This window comes from Heterocephalus glaber, unplaced genomic scaffold (assembly GCF_053883595.1).
Source record: "Heterocephalus glaber isolate CG9 unplaced genomic scaffold, H.glaber_assembly_v1.0 deba00001504, whole genome shotgun sequence".
Lineage (NCBI taxonomy): Eukaryota > Metazoa > Chordata > Mammalia > Rodentia > Bathyergidae > Heterocephalus > Heterocephalus glaber.
In genome coordinates this window covers 342516-362876 of record NW_028258324.1, presented here as the reverse complement: position 1 = coordinate 362876, position 20361 = coordinate 342516, and the positions used below count along the sequence as shown (strand labels likewise).

General features: G+C 39.7%; 1 protein-coding gene across 6 annotated transcripts in view; it reads right to left on the bottom strand.

The window, feature by feature from the left end:
- Positions 1-835: 835 nt before the first annotated feature.
- Positions 836-20361, bottom strand: part of Cdkl2 (cyclin dependent kinase like 2) — a 63296-nt gene continuing 43770 nt past the window's right edge. For 3 of the 6 annotated variants that reach the window (XM_004833897.4, XM_004833899.4, XM_087185997.1), the window contains exons 13-14: positions 4189-4261; positions 836-3060 (exon numbers count right to left, since the gene is read on the bottom strand). In XM_004833897.4, coding sequence (XP_004833954.1) covers positions 4196-4261 — 66 coding nt within the window. In that variant the 3' untranslated portion in view covers positions 836-3060; positions 4189-4195. Of the gene's footprint in view, positions 3061-4036; positions 4262-20361 lie in introns of all 6 variants that reach the window. The other 3 variants (XM_087185998.1, XR_002393239.2, XM_004833898.4) reach the window with 3 other exon arrangements.

Genomic DNA, 20361 nt, shown 5'->3' with positions numbered 1-20361 from the left:
GGTGACTCATGTTAACAGACAAAACATTTTCCAAAACTTTACAGGAACATTTCTCATTTTTTTAGGAAATTACCCAGAGTGCCAAGGTAAAGAATAAAAAGTATTAAAGCTATACTATGGGGGAAATAATTTTTTACTGAAAACAGGTAAATGTTATATTTCTGGATGGGCTTTGTGTAATACACTGGGCATCAGATAGCCACAAACACCTAGCAACACAAAGCTCATAGTCTCTGGGCTGATGTGGAGACCTGTGGTGAGGCCCCTCAGGAGGGCCTGCTGGGAAACATGCTTCGTGCTAATTAGATTTTCAAGTCATTTCATGTTTGAAGCCATCAAGAGGAAAAAAAAGACCCTTTAAAAAGCAGTACAAGAAGACAACTTTTTATACAGGTAGAAGAGAGTTCAGGGCTCCTTTCTAATGTAAACACACTTAGCCCAAAACAATCAAGAACGATCCCTTTAGTCCACATCGAGCCAGGCGTGCCTGGTGGTTTCTGGATTCCTTGCCAGAGGTTCAAACACAAGTCAACCACATTCTTCAGCCTCATCTCATCTGTAAAGGAGACTTATATCATAGCACAACTAAAATAAAAGAGTCAAAGTTGAGAGTCATGTATGAAAACATTCCTTCTGTGTTCCCACTTCAACTGGAAGTCAGACATTCCCACCAAGAGGTTCTCCAGCAGGAGGATCAGCCTCTAAGCCCACGTCTGTCCCAGCTTTTGTCAGGCAGTCTTTGCAAGATGTTGTTTTTATCATCATGCTCCTTCTGTCATGGAAAATTACCTTATCTCCCACCCCTAAAGCCAAAGTTTCAAAATAAAAGAGCAGATCATTTAAAATTTATTTATTAGAGACCATACAGTGGTACATGTTATTTATAGGCTCTTCATTAGATAAATTAAATTAAACTCATCTATGGAACTAAGACATTTATTAATTTTCAAACATTCATACACACAGCAAGCCCACTGACCCCCCCCACTAGTACCAATACACATTTTATATTAGTAGGTGAATAAATCCCACCCTTATAAAAAGACTAAATAACCACAAACTCCTTTTAAAAAGAGATTATTTTGATTCAGTGCTTATAGCTCCAAATTGCAAAATCTTTCCCTAGTCTTTCAGCCAAGGGTCTGACCAGATATGATCCTTAAGTGCCAACATGGACTTAAGGGATGATTCTTAGTCCCTTAATTCGAAAGTGCACAAGATGCTTAAATAGACTAAGATACTAAAAGCCAGGTAGAAATTAGAAGGCAACTGATCCTACACTCAGATATCAAGCTAATATCTTCCTCCTGATTTTTCACATAAAAACATAACTGAAATAAGCTGGGGGTGCCACTTGGTTCTACATATTGTCACTTTCCATGCCACAGAGCCTGTTGGGAATACTTTTCAAAGTGAAAATAAATTTTTTTTGGTACCGGGGATTGAATTCAGGACCTTGCTCTTGTGAGGCAGGCGCGGTGCCACTGAGCTAAATCCCTGGCCCTATAAAATGATATTTAAATAGGAAGCTTATTAAAACCAATACTAGTCCCCCCCACCCCAGCATACTAGCTGTGGTAAGCTAGTGAAATACCTTGTCAGAGGTTGAAGACAGAGCTTTGAAACCAAAACCAAATTTAACTGAATCACTTTCTATAGACTTGTACATTGAAACCCTTTATTTTGCCTCCTCTGGAAGGTCTTGTTTTTTTGAGGCCCAAGTATCTAATGTCAGAATTTCAATATCAAGCTCCTCAGGATAACAAAGAAGAATTCTAATTAAATCATTGGGCTAAGGCCTACTCAATAACTTTTGGAAAAAACACCACAATATAATTGGCTAAGGCCAAAAACCCTGTACAAATTCTGGTCCCCATTACAACTGTTCTCTAAACATGATAAAAGCAGAGCATGACTGGAACCCCAGAAACCAGGAACCTGAGGCCCAAACTCATCTAACATCATTCTACAAAGCTGTAGACCTGCGCACCAGAAGGTGTGTAAGAAATGTGGATAAATGACTTTGCACTTTGGTGAGAAGCTTTGGGGAAAGCCTAGGTGTCTGAGGTAACGGGGAAACTGAAACTTCTCTGGGTTCTATTACTACCCTCCAACTACCATGGACAGAGTGGAGTCCGGGTAATAGAGGTTCCCTCCAGAAACCTCTTCCACCTGGTTCTTCAACAGCAGCTGACCCAGTGTGGCTGCCCACTTTCCAGCTCATTTTGTACATACACTGCTTTTTCTGGTACTGGGGATCAAACTCAGGATCTTGAGCATGCAAGGCAGGCACAGTGCCACTGAGCTAAATCCCCGGCCCGTACACTGCTTTTTCTAATGAGTAGCCCCTCACTCAGCTCCAAGGCACACCTTTAACATTTCTCCACCCCTGCTCCAATTGTGCTCCCTTACAAAGAACCCTGGCACCAGACTCTCCTCACACAGAGAATAGTGAGGCCAGAGCTGTGCTGTCAGAAGACGTCATGGTTTCTCCTCGATTCCCGTCACACATGGACTGAACATCAACAGTCATCGTGACCACAGACCCACACCTCCTGTGGACAGCAGTTACACAGCACCTCAGTGCCAGGAAACAGGAATTTCAGGTGTGCCTTTATAGTTAAGGGAAACATTTTTTCTTACAGATCCTAGCTTTCTCATTTTCTTTAACAGTAAGCTTTTATACAAATAGCACACAAAGTTCAATGCATGAATAACATGACCTTTTATAATATTTCTTTTTTACTCACTTTTAATCTTGGCTAACTTTAACAATCTACTAACAGTAAATAAACATTCATGTAACAAGACCCATATCACTATTCTTTATTAGATACATCTTGAAACAGCATCAACAGACTGAAGAGGGGAGGAGGGGCACTCCTTCAGTCCTCCTGTGAAATGGCTGCAAGTCTTTGTCTTTCTTTCCTTTTCTTTCTTTCCTTTCTGTCCTCCTTTCTCAGAAAAAGCAGGCAATTCAGAAGGAAAGAAAAGCATGCATCTCTCCTCCCAGGATATCAGCACTCCTGTCACAAAAGGATGTTATCTCAGATGCAGCACCTAAGAGCACAGAAAGAGACAGGGCTAAAGGGTTTTGTTGTTGTTTTTGCATAAAATCTTTCTGGAAAGTGATTTCTACCTCACTTGCTTTCTCACATTGTACTTGTATATATGTATACTGATAATACTGGTGGTTATATAGTCTAAGGAAACTTTAGATTATATGCATTAAAATAAAATTTAAAAGCAATCTTTAGGATCATTATCAACCCAGAGCAGCACGTACAACCTGCTACCTCTTTTTATCCAAAGAATGTCTGATTTTGGTAAAACAGATCCAAATCTTGGGCCTGTGGTTTATGTGAACTGGCTGTGCAGAGTTCACATGAATTAGCTCAGATGAATGCAGTACCAAGATCCCTCCTTGGAGCTGGAAGGGCTTGTGCAAACGGGGATCAAAACCTATGTTCACCTCACAGTAAACTCCCTTTGATGCCCCAGAATTTCAAAGTAGTCTGTGGAGGTTAACAGACTAATTTCAATAATACTGTTGTGAGAACATGAGATTTCATTACCAACCAATTTTACAGAGCTAATGAGACATTAAACATTGAAGGATTTGGTTAAGGTCACATAGAAAAGTATTGCCCCAAAAGTTCTGATTTTTGTTTTTATTTTTTTTTAAGTAAATTTGGATTTATTGAAATATTCACCAGGAAGCTCAGCCACGAAACAGATTAAAGGACTAAGCTTGGATGTATGTCTTCCTATGTGTTCCACAATGGATGCTTAGGTGCCTTCATTACCTATTACATTTTTATAATTTTTTATTTTTTAACCACTAAAAAGTTATACTTAAAAACTTTGTTGGTAAAGAGACTGCCCAGCAGCCATGCCACCTCTCTAGGCTTAACAGCTCCTCCTGAGGAGGAGGTAAGTATGTCTGCTTGGCTCCCTCCATGAGCATCTGTCATCACTAAATGCAGGACACTGATCTAAGAGAGAAGTGTGAGTTCTGTGAAAAGAGGTTTCGTACCACAAACATTACTTCTGGTACAATGCCTCCTCTGTCAGGAGTTTACAGAGCCAATCAGCAGACAATGTTTCCACTGACCAATTTCTTCAGCAAGACACAAAACAGCTCTTGTGCACAGTTACATGGCTTTAAATATGAGCAGCCAGACCTACTGTGTCCTCAGTGCTGGTGCTCCACCTGGGGGAAATCAGCCTCCGTGTCATCTGACAGGGGTGATCCTAATACCTGAGAAGAAAGAACCAAGCAGCAACAGTTCTCAGTCATTACAGAAGTCCCATTCCCCAGAATTCTCATCCTGCTGTTTAAATATGAGATGCTTAGAATTAACTATTCATAGCTCAAGTTTCTTTCACAGAAAAGGTAAAGTAAGAAGATATTATTATTTTACCTCTTAGTTTAGTCATATGTTAAAATATCCTTTTGCTCTGACATGGCCCACTTCACAACCCATCTCTGCTACTTACTACAATACCAAAACCTAAGGCTTCGAAGTAGCCATTATAACTATGCTACATGAAGTGAAGGAAAACACACCTGAAATGAATGAAAAGATAGGAATTCTGATCTATAAAAAGGAACCAAATAGATATCCTAGTCTACAGAAATACAATATCTGAAATAAAAAATCTAACTGGATGGTAATAATAGGATGGAGAAGTGAAATGTCAGCAAATATGAATCTAGGTCTATAGAAATAGGATAATATGAAGAATAGAAAGAAAAAAGATTACTAAAAAATAAGAGTCCCGGGAACTTGTGAGAAAAATATCAAAAGGTCTAACATATATGTTACTAGATTCTCAGGAGGAAAAGAAGAGATTATAGCAGAAAAAACATTTGAAGAAACAATGACCAAAAATTCCCCAGACTTGGTAAAAGATGTTTTTAGATTCGAGAAACCTGGTCAATCTCAAATAGGATAAATTCAAAATTTTATATACAAGCAACTGATAAAATAAATCTTGAAAGTTAAAGAAAAATGAAATGCTGCCTACAGGGGAACAATTCAAATGTCAGAATTTTGCAGAAAAAAAACCCAATAAAGATCAAAAGAAAGGAGTAAGTGCTGGGAGAAAAACATAACAAACACCAAGAACCTGCCGACCCAACTCCATATTCAGTGAAAATATATCTGGTGAATTTAGGCAAAATAAAGTAATTCTCTTTTTTGCTGCTGTTTCTGTTTTTGTTCTGTTATTGGTTTTGAGACAGGGTCTCACTATGTAGTTCAGGCAGGGCTTGACACGTGCAGTGATCCTCCTGCCTCAGCCTCCCAAGTGCTGGGAGTACAGGCATGCACCACCATGACCGGCCACAGTCATTCTTAAATGAAGGAAAACTGAGTCTGTCACCATCAGACTTGTAATGGAAGGCTAAAGGAAATTTAAAGCAAAAAGTAGAGTATAGCAGGCTTAAGCCTTCAGCATACATGAATGTAGTTAAGTACGACAGCTCTCTTATGACGTTCAGATTGGAGGAAAGGGAATATGATTGGAAAGTTTCTATGTTTTATATTAACTGGTATGATGTAGACTATAAAGGATTAGTTATATATATTATAATGCCTAGAACAATCTCTTAAAAAAATAATACAGAGATATCACCCAAAAACACCCCCACTAAAATAATAAAAAACAAAACAAGATCAGAAAGGAAAAACAAGGGAACAGACAAAAAATAAATAATAAAAAGATAATACCAGATCCACCATACTAGTAATCACGTTAAATATGAATGGTCTAGATAGTTTGGAGTCAGGTGGATTGTAAAGAAGCGTCCTTAAGACTGCTGGCCCTAGTGAGGTGACCACATTGACTCGTGCTACTCTGAAGGCCTTGTCCAGGGAGTCCATGTTACCACCAAGCTGACCTCTGGAGAGTTGTGGAGCCACCGCAGTGTGTGAGCTCTTCACAAGGGCAGAGTGAGCTGGAGAGATGCAAGGCATGACTAGATTCAGACAGACAATGTGAGCCACAAGCCCAGGAACGTGGGTAGCCTCAGAAGCAAGAACTACACCTAACTGCCAGCCAGCAAGGACACAGGACCTCAGCCCCACAGCCACAGGGTGCTCCATTTTGCTGCCACCCTGGACTAACCAGGGAACAGATCTTCAAAGCTTCCAGAACCACAGCCCTGACACCGCGACTCTAACCTTCAAGACCCATGCAGTGCGGTGCTGTGCCTTGCTTCTGACCCCAGGAATGGTGAGGTAATAAAGGAAAACTGCTTTCAGTCTGTAGTAACTGGTTAGCAGCAACAGATGACTAAGAATATATTCTGATTAAAGGGTGCAGATTGACACAATGAATACAAAGGAAAGGCCCTATTTATATGCTGCCTGTAAAAAACACATCAAAAACAAAAAATGATTCATGTATCATATAAACAAATAGGTCTCAGAAGGCTGGAATGGCTTTTCAACCTCAGGTAACATCAATGTCAAGGCAGAGAGAGAGAGCACAAGCAGAGACAGCAAGGCATTTCAGACTGACAAAAGGAACAGTGTTCAGAATACTTCTAAGTGTGCCTGCACCCAACAGGAGAGATTTAAAATGTATGAAGCAAAACTAAACAGATACAAGAGAAAAGTGGAAATTTCCACAAGCACAGTGAAAGATTTTCACAGTACTCTTTCAGAAAATGACAGACCTAAAATACAACACCATTCAGGGCATAGAAGAGCTCAATACTATCAGTCACTTTGATCTAATTTCACATTTTCAGAATAATTCATCCAACAACAGAAGAACAGATATCCTTTCAAGGAAGCAAGATTATTTGCCAGGGGATCAAGCCTATATGCTGTACCACAGAACATGTCTCAGTGGCTCAAGAAGAATCAAAATCATACAGAGTACTCTCTGATAGCAATAGCATTAAATTAGAAATCAACCAACAGTAAGGTATCCAGAGAAACCCCAAATGTCTGGCTACTAAACATTTCTAAATAATCCATGAATCAAAGAAGAGGCTACAAGGGGAATATGAACATGTTTAGAATTAGTGATAATGAATATACAATATAGCAAAATTATAAGATGAATCGAAAGCAGTTCTTAGGAGTAAAAATGTAGCTTTACATCCTTTACAAAAGAAAGATCTAAAATCAGTGACCAAGACATGAGTTCCCTTAAAAAGCTAGAAAAATAGTGCAGAACACACCAAAAGTAAGTAAAAAGGGAAAACTCAGAAAGAGAAATCAATAAAACAGAAAATCAGGGCTGGGGATTTAGCTCAGTGGTTCCGCCGTTGGTCCCAAGTTCGATCCCTGATACCAAAAAAACCCTAAAATAAAACAGAAAATTAACAGATAATAGAGGAAGTTGACAATGCCATCTCAATTTTGTTGGGAAAAAAAAACAACAAAATTTTCAATCTCCCTAGCTAGATTGATAAAGAAAAGAGATAATAAACACAAAAAATTAAGTAAAGTATAATCATAGCCTTTATGGGCATTAAAAGAACAAAAAGTGAATACCATAAACAACTTCAATCTACAAGTTAAAAACTTTGGGTGACATGATAAAAGTCTTTAAAAACACAATCTACCAAATGATACAGGAAAAACAGAATCTGAATAGCACTATACTGAAGAAACTGAAGTTGTCACCCATAGTTCTTTCCCGAAAAAACTCCTGGGATGATTAAAAATTCAAAATATAGAGCCCTGGGATTTAGCTGAGTGGTGCCGCCGCTTGCCTCATAAGCACAAGGTTCTGAGTTCGATCTCTGGTACCAAAAAACAAACAAACAAACAATTCCAAATATAAATAACAGCAACTTATGAAACTTTTTCAGGAAACAAAGGAAAAGAGATCACTGCTTGTGGTGGACTGATTAATGGTCAACTTGTAACTCCCAGCTGAACTGAATCAGCATGGTCTGGGCATGAAAGATCCACCTGAAGATTGTTACCAATAGCCATAAAAGAGAACTAGAAGGGAAGATCTTGGCTTGTTGATTTGCTAGAAGCTTGCTGCAGATGGTTTTCCTGATGCAAACTAGGATGTTCTCATTGGAGAAGAAGCTTGGGGCATCACTGTTGCTCAGAATGGCTGCTGTTTTCATCAGGGGAGCTCTGATCTTCACCATGAGCATCACTTCCTGGCTCCAATGTGGATCCCTCAGCTTGGTGGCAGAAATCCTTCATCTCACCATTGTAGAGAAATGGCTTCTACCACTGGCCTTTGGGCCTTCCAGGTACAGATCCTCAATACAGACAAGCATGAGACATTGCCATGGGCTCTAGGCCACTGGCTGGACTCGAGGAGGACATTGCCTTGGACTCTAGGCCTTCAGCTGGACTTGTGTGGGAAACTGCTGGGATCTAGGTCCTCAGTTGAATCCTTTGGGCTTCTAATGTGAGGTTAATTTCTTGCACTCCTTTGCATGACTCTTTGGGTAATTATCATAAAATAACCTCATAAGTTATGTGTCCTGTATTTAATGTATTCCCTCACCAAAACCTTCTGACTACAACACTGCTTAACTTGTTTAATGAAGTTAACAAAACCTTAATAATACAACGTAATGAAAACAACTTTTTTTTTTTAAAGGACATTATAGAAGCAGTAATAGGAGTTTGGATACATACAAAAGGATTGATAAATAAGTAAGTATATTAAACTATCCATTAGATAACTTGCAGCTAAATTTCCTACTATCAAAGAAGGAAATAAAAACTAGAAAAGCTCTGTAACAGTGGACTGGAATTAGATGTTTCTGTATAGATTTCAATAGCCTAGGCAGATACAGAAATCAATACGTACTAAACATGTGCATGTGGATAATGTATGTACCTTACTCTCCAGTGGAGCAGGCCTCAGAGTGACTTCCCCAAAAGCAATGAACACACCTGATCTTTTCTACTGAAGAAAACTAGGAACCTGGGAGAATGGCTGTTTCCAGGGCTGGGACAGGAAAGCACTGACTGCACCTGACAGAAGGAATGTCCAGAGAATGAGGGGACACAGTGAAAGGACACAGAAGACATCTGAAAGGGCAGCCCTCTGTGAAAGTAAGAATTCGGTTATCAAGGTAAATAAGGACTGAAAAATATGGAAACAATCCATTAAAAATGGGTAAAAGATTTGACCAGACTTTTCATCAAAGACACACAGGTTCTTCATGTGAAGAGATACACAGGGAAGGATACACACCCAGTAGAACAGCCAAGCTGACAATGCTGAGTGCTGATGAAGATCGCCTGATGTGCTCGTCACTGTCGGGGATGGCAGTCCAGCCACTTTGGAAGTTTGATAATTTCTTACAGAGTTAAACATGAACTTGCCATATGAACCAGTAAATCCACACCCAAGTACTTATTAATTAAATGTGAAAAATCTCTCTCCATATATATATATATATATATATATATATATATATATATATATATATATATATATAGTTTAATCATCAAACCTGCCAATATCCCAAATGTCCCTTGGTCAAAAAATAAATAAAGAGATGATACATTCATGCACAGGATAATATTCACCAATAAATAGGAATATACTATCACCAGATACAAGAAGATGGGTGGATTTCTGAAAAAGAAGCCAGGCTCAAACCTACACCTTGCATACTGTTTTATTCTACTTACATGGTATTTTGGGAAAAGTAACCTATAGGGATGAAGAACACATCAGTAGTTGTCCAGAAGTAAGGGAGGGCAGAGGGCTTGATTACAAGGGGCTAGAGAGAACTGGGGCAAGGGAAGATTACCTATTAAATTTATACCAAAGAGAGTAAATTTTATTGTAGGTAAATTTTAAAAAACAAATGACTATAACTAATCTATCAGGCTATAGTGATATACATAAATAATTAAGAGTGTTTGATGACAAATGGGATATTTATACAGCTTCAAAGTATTTTACATGGAATTCTTTTTAATTACAAAGGTAAGAGAACTAGTTTCAAAACGAGAGGCCATTCAGACACCAGGCCCAAGTGCTCAGTGTGAATGTCATCAGTGTGGGGATGATCTGGACTCCAGGGCCACCTCTCAGGCACTGAGACAGGCATGTGGGCGATTGTGTTGCTGTCCAGAGCTCACACTTGGACACACTCACATGAAGGGGTGCCCTAGAAAACACTGGCTTGTCAGTGCCATGAGAAATAAGGAGAAACACGAAAGAGGACTCTAGAACTGCTTCAAAAAGTGGCAAGTTTGAAGTGAGGGGGAGGAATGTGAGGGAGATTCATGGCAATGTGTCTTTACTGTAATAAATATTTTTCATGTAAATCTTCAAAAAAAAAGAAATAAGGAGAAACAAAGGAGACTAAGAAGTCATGATAGCTGAAGGCAGCATGATTCTGAACTGGATCCTTTTGATAGAAAGGACATCACTCGCACAACTGGAAGAATGAATGAGGCATGTGGACTTGGTGAAGAGGTCTTCTCAGCACTGATTTCTAATGTCAGTGTGCTCCTGGGTTCTGTAGGAAACGCACACTGAAGTAGTCAGGGCTGATGGGCATCAGGTTGGGACCGTACTCTTAAGTGGGTTGAAGAAACCTGGCATGTTACCGTAATATTTTTGGAAGTTTCAATTTGTTTCAAATTTAAAAGTATATTCCAAGGAAAAGCACTGTCATCTCCAGGCTATTCCCCAAACAAGTGAAGTCAGAGTCCCTAGGCATGGGGTCCACACAGCAGTACTCTTTGATCTCCACAGGTCACTACATTCTCCCAAGGTAACACCGCTCTAATCAAAGAATTCCTGATCTTCCCTCCAATCACTTGGTTCCACCCTGCTATCACTGATTCCAACAAAACACTACCTTTGCTGTATAAATCAGTATGGCCCTGAAACAACTCTAGTGGGGTGACTACTTTAGACATCTGTCCTTAAGTCTGAATGTATGTGGTGGGGTGGGTACAAATTCCATGGTTGTTTCTGCAGAACCTGACTTTCACAGATATACCTTATAGATGGTTCTGGAAGCACATGATAGACTTTCATCATTGTAAGATGTGTTACACAGAGAAGCAAAATGCAGTTCAATGTATTAGTGAGCCATAGAGAGTAAGCAATCCTAGCTTCTGCCAAAGGCCTTTTGCTCTAAGTCTCCTATTTCTCTCCACTCTGATTTTCCACCTATAAACTCATGTTATTTTAGTGTTAATTTGTGTAATTCATTACATGCTTTTCCTTTTACGTATTTTAAATACAACTGGAATTTTAACAAGTAAATTAAGAGCAGCAATATAGACTGTTTATAAAAATAAAAAGATTAGAGCCCCGAATAAAAATGTTAAAGAATGCAAAGGCAGCCAGAGCCTTCATGAACCAGATTTGGTGTCATCTATTCTGAAGTGTTTTGAACAACAGCTCACAAAAAGCCAATGAAAATTTCTGCTGAAATTTAATTTCAGAAGCACACAAAGAACTTGTGGAGATTACTTCCTGAATGTGCCATCTATGAGAGCAATGGATCTCCACCATGCAGGAAGGAAGTGCTGCTGCAGCACAAACTGCAGGCAAGAGGTGAGGTAGCAAGGCCTCCCTAATCCCCTAGGTGTGGCTTCTGAGGTGGAAATGCTGTCAGGATGAAGGTGAAGAATTCATCTCAAAACAAAAGTTTCCTGCTTCAAGTAGAGAGGACATGGGCAGCACAGTGAATCCATACCTGAATTCCAGCCTGCAATGGCTGCTCAGGAGATTTAAAGTTTTCCTGTTTTCTTAATGTAAAAAATGGATAGTGTAGCAAAGACACACATATTCTGAAGAGCTAAAAGAAATTTAGAGAAGGATAACTCTACAAAATAGCAAATCTGTAACATGTATAAAATAGATTATTCTGGGAGAAAATAAGTTGACATTTCATTTTCAAAGAATAAAAACAATTCCAGAATTTACTCTGCAGTGAAACACTAAAAATTCCCACAATCTACTGTTATATGAAGCCCATAGCTAGGCTATACCCACACACACAGATTACTGCAAGTTGGGAAGTTTTATAAAAACATATAGGTAAGAAGGTACTGGCTTCCAGGAAGATGGCAGAGTGGTGATCAGCAGAAAGCCTCTCCAAGATTTGGAGTTCAGACGCTGGAATATAGCAACATAAGAAGAGAAGAAAGAGGGAAGTGGGTCCTCAGGACCCACAAGGATCTGAAGTGAAAATTGGAGCCCACAGAGGGAGCAAAGAGGACTTCAGTGCAGAAGAGGGAGGTGCCAAGTGGCGCCTCCCACAAGCCCTGACTCATGGTGTAGGAGGGGTGGCTCAAACTGCAGAGGCATGGTGGTCTATCAGTGACTGCTGAGGCCTCCACAGAGAAATGTACCAGTGGAATGGAGCAGTGGGCATTGTGGTCTGCAGGAACTAGTGAATGTTTCCAGTATGGTTCTGGCATCCACAGGAGTGGGACGACTGGCCCGTTGCCATTTTGGAAAGGGGCCTGCTGAACTCAGAACTCAGAGTACCTGTGGGTTAGCTCCATCTAGTGGCTCCCAATGACAGGGTGAGACAGACACAGTCTTGAGAGACACGTAGGTCAGGGAGCCTAGTTGAGGCTGAAAGAGGCATCCAAAGTGTTGCAGGATAAACAACTCAGGTCCCAGCCTCACAACCAGGAACTAGAATCAGCCTGAACTTTGGTGAGCTGAAGGTGCAGGCTTGCTGGGATTATCCACTGCCCTGCCATAATTCTACTGCTGGCCTGCTGGGACCAACCAACATAGATCTGGGCTCTGTCTGCTATCTTTGTCTATCAGTGACAGCAGAGACATGCCCTAAAGTGGAATTTTTCTTTTCTCCTTTTTTTTTTCTCTTTTTCTTGATTTTTTGTTGTTTTTATATAAATGTGAACATTATTAATATATTAAAAGGTGTTAGAGAAAAGAAACAAATCACCTATAAAGGAAAGCCCATCAGAATCACAGCAGACTTCTCAATACAAATCCTGAAGTCAAGGAGAGCATGGAGTAAAGTATTTCAAGGCCTTAAAGAAAACACCTCCAACCCACATTGATGTGTCCCTCAAAACTATCTTTCAAAATTGATGGAGGAATAAGATACCTCCATGACAAAGAACACCTGAAGAAATTCATGACCACAAACCAGCACTTCAAAATGTTCTGAAGACTTTATAGAAAGAGATAATGAAGACTACAACTCCATGAACCCCAACAGAATGAATCCACCAGGCAAGGCAAGCAAGTGAACAGAGGAGAAAAAAAGGGAACCAACCACAGGAAAATAACATGACAAGGATAAGTCAATATATATAATATATATAATATATAATATATTATATATATAATATATATAACAGTTATAACATCAATGTAAATGTTCTCAATTCACCAATCAAAAGAAACAGCCTGGCAGAATGGATCAAGAAACAACATCCAACAGTATGCTGCATACAAGAAATATATTTAACTCAAAAAGAAATTCACAGAAGGAAAGTCAAAGGATGGAAAATAATATTCCATGCAACATGAACCTGGAAAAAAGCAGTAGTAGCTATTCTATTTGGAGATAAAGTAGATTTCAAGCCAAGACTGATCAAGAGAGACAAAGACATTACTACAATGGATTTCCAAAATACCTGACAGTTATGTTCCTAGAGCACTAACAAATTGTAAAAAATTGTGAATTTCACATATGGTCAGAAAAATACCTATAAATGCCTGTTTTTATAGTTTAAACCCTAAATATGCTATGTCTCCCATAGTTATATAATTTAATTTAATAAAATATCATATTAATAATGCCTTAGAAGGTGCATGGTGTTTTGGCAACATCTTAGGGCTTAAAAAGGACAAAACCAAGAACACCAGAGATATCTACACTTGGTATAGAAACCTGTTATGATACAAGAATGCTGGTGCATTGGCTGGAGATGGGTTATAGGGAAGCAGTCAATCAGCAGCAAGGAGAACTGAGTAATGCTCTTGGACTGGCTACTTGCAAGCCTCCTGCCAACAAAACATTCCAGAGGATATTGGCAGTTTCTTTGACATTGTGGGAGTTTCCAGGACCAATTATTAGTTAGGTTCTAAGGAAAAAATTTTATAAAGGATGGAGGCCACAAATTTTGTTTTTTATTTTTTGGTGGGTTTTTTTTTCTTAAATTCTTTTATTGGTATATTTTAGGTATACAATACATTTAGATTTATCTTTGGGTGCTTGTACCTACCTGTACATGATGTATCTTGTTTCTTATTTTTTCCCCATTACCTGTGTGCCCTTCACCCCTAAACCCTTCCCTATTTACATACTTCATTTCCATTTATTTTTCTTTTCTCATAATTTTTCCTTTCCCCTTCCCCTCCCACCACCCCTCCACCTTTGGACCTTTTCCTATTTCAAAGTATCAATTATTAGTTATTAATCCTTTTAGTCCTTATTTACACTCTCAGTTTCCCACACTAGAGAAACTATTTGGTATTTACACATGTGTGTCCTATTTATTTCACTTAAGAGTATGGCCTCAATATGCATCCATTTAGCTATAAATGACTCTAGTTTCTCGTTCTTTATGGCTGAGTAGTATTCCATTTTATTAAAAAAACCACATCTTCTTTATCCAGTTTCCAGTTGATGGGCACTTGGGCTGTTTCCAAGCTTTAGCTATTACAAACTGTGAGGCCACAAACTTTGACCTTTGCAGGGGAATACTGTACATACTTGTAAGGGAAAAATCCAAGAGGAAGAAATAACACTAATAAATATATATGCACCAAATACCAGTACACTTAACTATATAAAACAAAATTTTTTTTTGTACCAGGGATCAAACTCAGGACCTTGTGCTTGCAAGGCAGGTGCTGAACCACTGAGCTAAATCCCCGGCCCCTAAAACAAATATTAATGGGCATGAAAAATCAAATAAGCACTAATACAACTGTAATGGGGAACCTCAATACCCCACTGTCACAAATAGATCAAGTAGAGACAAACTAAACAGAGAAATATCAGAACTGAACCAAACTTTTGAACAAATGGATTTATTGATGTCTATAGAATGTTCCACCCCAGAACATCAGAATACTCATTCTTCTCAGGTGCACACAGGATGTTCTCCAAAACAGTCCACATACAAGTTCATAGAACATGCTTCAGTAAATGCAAAGGAAATGAAATTATCCAGTGCATATTATCAGACCATAGTGCAATGAAATTAGAAATTAATGCCAAAAGGGCCGGGCTGCCATACCACCGGTCCCAGAGCAGAGGAGGAGGCTTCTGGGCTGCCATACCACTGCTCCCAGAGCAGAGGAGGTGAGCCGGGGGGTTGCCAGCACCAGCCACCCCCACCCCCTGGCGAAATGAGAAGACACGTAAACAAGTCTCAAAACCAGACTTCCAGATCACCTACAGAAACACCAAAGGGAAATGAGATGGAACACTCTAATATTCAACCACCTGGACTCCCTGAACTGGCAACAAAAGAGGATCTGGAAAAAATGAAATAAGAAATAATTTCTCAGATAACAGCAGAGATTGCGCTCATAGTGCAAGACATGATTAATACATCTAGAGAGGAGCTGAGGAACATGATGGAAACTCAACATACCAAACAAATGGAATCAATAAAACATATGCAAACAGATTTCCAGGAGATTAAAAACTCCATTGAAAGTCTACACAGCAGAATGAACTAATGTGAGGACAGAATTTCAGATACAGATGATAAGATTGCAATTAGTGACCAGGAAAAGAAAAATTGCTTTAAAATTGTAAGGGACCACGAGAAATCAATCCAGCAGCTGCCAGACAATGCAAAGAAGAATAACATATGACTGACTGGGAGTCAATCAAGAAACAAAAGAGAGTGCAGATGACATAAAAAAAAGAAGTGATGGCAGAAAACTTCCCACACAGGGGAAAAGAACTTGACATACAGATAAGTGAGGCATATAGGACTCCAATTAGCCTTGATCAAAAAAAATCTACACATAGGCATATAATTGTGAAGATTCCAGAAACACAACAGAAGAACAAAGTTCTACAAGCAGTTAGCGAAAAGAAACAAATCACATACAAAGGAAAGCCCATCAGAATCACAGCAGACTTCTCAATGCAAACTCTCAAGTCAAGAAGTGCTTGGAGTGATGTACTTCAAGCCCTAAAGGAAAACAGACTCCAACCCAATTGATGTACCCTGCAAAACTATCTTTCAAAATTGATGGAGAAATAACATACCTTCATGACAAAGAGCACCTTAGGTACTTCATGAATACCAAACCAGCACTCCAAAAAATTTCACACAATATCCTATGAAAAGACAACAAGGATCACAACTCCAGGAAACCCAGCAGAATGAATCCATCGGGCATGACAAGAAATTAAATAGAAAGGGGGAGAATCCACCAAAAAGAAAAAGTCATGACAATGATAACTTGATATGTATCAGTTATAACCATCAATGTTAATGGTCTCAATTCACCAATCAAAAGAAATAGACTGGCAGAATGGGTCAAGAAGCAAGATCTAACAATATGCTGCATACAAGAAACACACTTAATTCAAAAAGAAACTCACAGACTGAAAGTTAAAGGGTGGAAAACAATACTCCATGTGATAGGAACCCGAAAAAAAGCAGGGGTAGCTATCCTCTTTGCAGATCAAGTGGATTTCAAACCAACACTGATTATGAGAGACAAAGAAGGACACTACATCCTAGTAAAGGGAACAATCCAAGAGGAAGAGATGACAATCATAAATATCGATGCACCAAACACTAGTGCACCCAACTATATAAAACAAATACTAATGGACATGAAAAGTCATATATGAACTAATACAATAGTAGTGGGGGACCTCAATACCCCACTGTCACAAATAGATAGATCAACTAGACAAAAAATAAGTAATGAAATACTAGAACTCAATCAAACTCTTGAACAAATGAACTTAACAGATGTTTACAGAGTGTTCCACCCCACAAAATGAGAATACACATTCTTTTCAGCAGCACACCAGTTGCTCTCCAAAATAGACCACATACTCGCTCATAGAACATGTTTAAGTAAGTGCAAAGGAATAGAAGTTATCCCCTGTGTATGTATATATATATATATATATTTTTTTTTTTGGTACCAGGGAACGAACTTGAGACATTATGCTTGCGAGGCAGACGCCAGAACCACTGAACAAATCCCCAGTCCATATCCCCTGTATATTATCAGACCATAGTGTGATGAAATTGGATATCCATAGCAAAAGAAATCGCAAAAATATCATAAACACATGGAAATTGAACAACACACTTCTGAATAACCAATGGGTCACAGGGAAAATTAAAGAAGAAATCAGACAGTTCCTTCAATTAAATGACAATGACAATACAACATTATCGGAATCTATGGGACACAACGAAAGCAGTCTTATGAGGGAAATTCATAGCAGTGAATAATCATATTAGGAAAACAGACTGAGCCCAATTAAACAACTTGATGCTGAACCTCAAGCTTCTAGAAAAAGAAGAGCAGGACAAACCCAAAGCTCATACAAGGGAGGAAATTATAAAGATCAGAGGAGAAATCAATGCAATAGAGACTAAGAGAATGATACAAAAAAATCAATGAACCCAAGAGTTGGTTCTTCAAAAGAATAAACAAAATTGACAAATCCTTAGCCAACCTTATCAGAAAAAGGAAAGAAAAGGCCCAAATCCATGCAATTAGGAATGAAAAGGGTGAAATTACAATAGACCCAGCAGAAATCCAGAGGATCGTCAATAACTACTTCCAGAACCTATATGCCAATAAGATGGAAAACACAGAGGAAATGTACAGATTCCTAGATATATATGAATTACCAAAGTAGAATGAAGACGACCTAAAAGTTCTAAACAACCCAATATCATCGAATGAAATTGAAAACGTAATTAAAAACTCACCAACTAAGAAAAGCCCGGGTCCTGATGGCTTCACTGCTGATTTCTACAAGACATTTAGAGAGGAACTACTGCCACTACTGTTTAAACTCTTCAATGAAATTGAAAGCGATGCAATACTCCAGAATTCATTCCTGGAAGCAAGAATCACCTTGATACCCAAAGCAGAGAAAGACCCAACTGAAAAAGGGAACTATAGGCCAATCTCACTAATGCATATAGATGCAAAAATCCTTAATAAGATACTGGCAAATAGAATGCAGAAGATCATCAAGAAGATCATATACCCTGACCAAATGGGATTCATCCCAGGGATGCGGGGATGGTTCAACACACACAAATCAATAAATGTAATACACTATATATCAATAGAGCCAAGGACAAAAACCACATGATCATCTCAATAGATGCAGAAAAAGCATTTGACAGAGGTCTGCCCATGCCCTACCTAGGTCCTGAGTCACACAGAACCCACCGATTCAGCCCACTGCAGACAGGCAGGTCTGTGCAAGCCCTACCAAGGTCCTGAGTTGCATGGAAGATGCCTAATCACCTCGCGGCAGACAGGCAGGTCTGCCCACACCCTACCAAGGACCCCAGTCATGCGGAACACACACTGAATCAGCCCGATGCAGACAGGCAGGTCTGTGCATGCCCTACCGAGGTCCTGAGTCGCGCGGAAGACACTGAATCACCCCGCAGCAGATAGGCAGCCACCTGATTCCACACTACAAAGATGCAGAGGACACCAGACCACCAGACCAAGGTACTGAGTCCCACTGTTCCCGGCCCAGAGGTAGGGGCTTCTGAGCCGTCGTTCCACTGCTCCAGGTCCAGAGGAAGGGGCTTCGCAGTCACCAACCCTCCCGCTGCTCCCAGCCCAGAGGAAAGGGCTTTTGGGCCACCTGTCCTGCTACTCCTGGCCCAGAGGAAGGGGCTTCTGGGCCACCATCCCTCCCACCGCTCCCGGCCCAGACGGAGGGGCTTCTGAGCCACCATCCCACTGCTCCTGGTCCAGAAGAAGGGGTTTCCCGGCCACCATGCCTCCGGCTGCTCCCAGCCCACAGGAAAGGGCTTTTGGGTCACCATTGCTACCGCTGCTCCCGGCCCCTGTCCCACCTCACCCAGCTCAGAGGAGGTAATCCGTGCAGGCACTAACAGCCACCCGCCGCAGTCGAAATGAGAAAACACATCAATAAGTCTCAAAACCAGACTTCCAGATCACCTACAGCAACCCCAAAGGGAAATGAGATGGAACACTCTGATATTCAACCACCTGGACACACTGAACTGGCAACAAAAGGGGATCTGGAAAAAATGAAATCAGAAATAATTTCTCAGATAACAGGAGAAATTGTGCCCCTAGTACAAGACATGATGAATAAATCTAGAGAGGAGGTGAGGAACATGATGGAATCCCAACATAAGAAACAAATGGAATCCATAAAACAGATGCAAATAGATTTCCAGGACATGAAAAACTCCACTGAAAGTCTACACAGCAGAATGAGCCAATGTGAGGACAGAATTTCAGATATAGAAGATAAGATTGCAATTAGTGACCAGGAAAAGAAAAATGGCTTCAAAATTATAAGGGAACATGAGAAATCAATCCAGCAGCTGATAGATGATGCAAAAAAGAATAAAATAAGACTGACTGGGCTCAATGAAGAAACAGGAGAGAGTGCAGATGACATAAAAAAATCTCTTCACAGAAATAATGGTAGAAAACTTCCCAAGCAGGGGAAAAGAGCTTGACATACAGATAAGTGAGGCATATAGGACTCCAAATAGCCTTGATCAAAAAAAATCTACACATAGGCATATAATTGTGAAGATTCCAGAAACACAACAGAAGAACAAAGTTCTCCAAGCAGTCAGAGAAAAGAAACAAATCACATATAAAGGAAAGCCCATCAGAATCACAGCAGACTTCTCAACACAAACCATCAAGGCAAGAAGAGCTTGGAGTGACATATTCCAAGCCCTAAAAGAAAACAGCCTCCAACCCAGATTGATGTACCCTGCAAAACTACCTTTCAAAATGGATGGAGAAATAAGATACTTTCATGACAAAGAGCACCTTAGGAACTTCATAAATACCAAACCAGCACTCCGAAGAATTTTACACAATATCCTAGGAACAGACATTGAGGATCACAACCCCGGGAAGCAAAGCAGAATGAACCCATCTGGCATGAGAAGAAATTAAATGTAAAGGGGGAGAACCCAACAAAAGAAAAAGTCATGGCAATGACAAGTCAATACGTTTCAGTTATAACCATCAACGTTAATGGTCTCAATTCACCAATCAAAAGAAATAGACTGGCAGAATGGGTCAAGAAGTAAAATCCAACAATATGCTGCATACAGGAAACACACTTAATTCAAAAGGAAACTCATAGACTGAAAGTTAAAGGGTAGAAAACAATACTGCATGTGACAGGAACCCGAAAAAAAGCAGGAG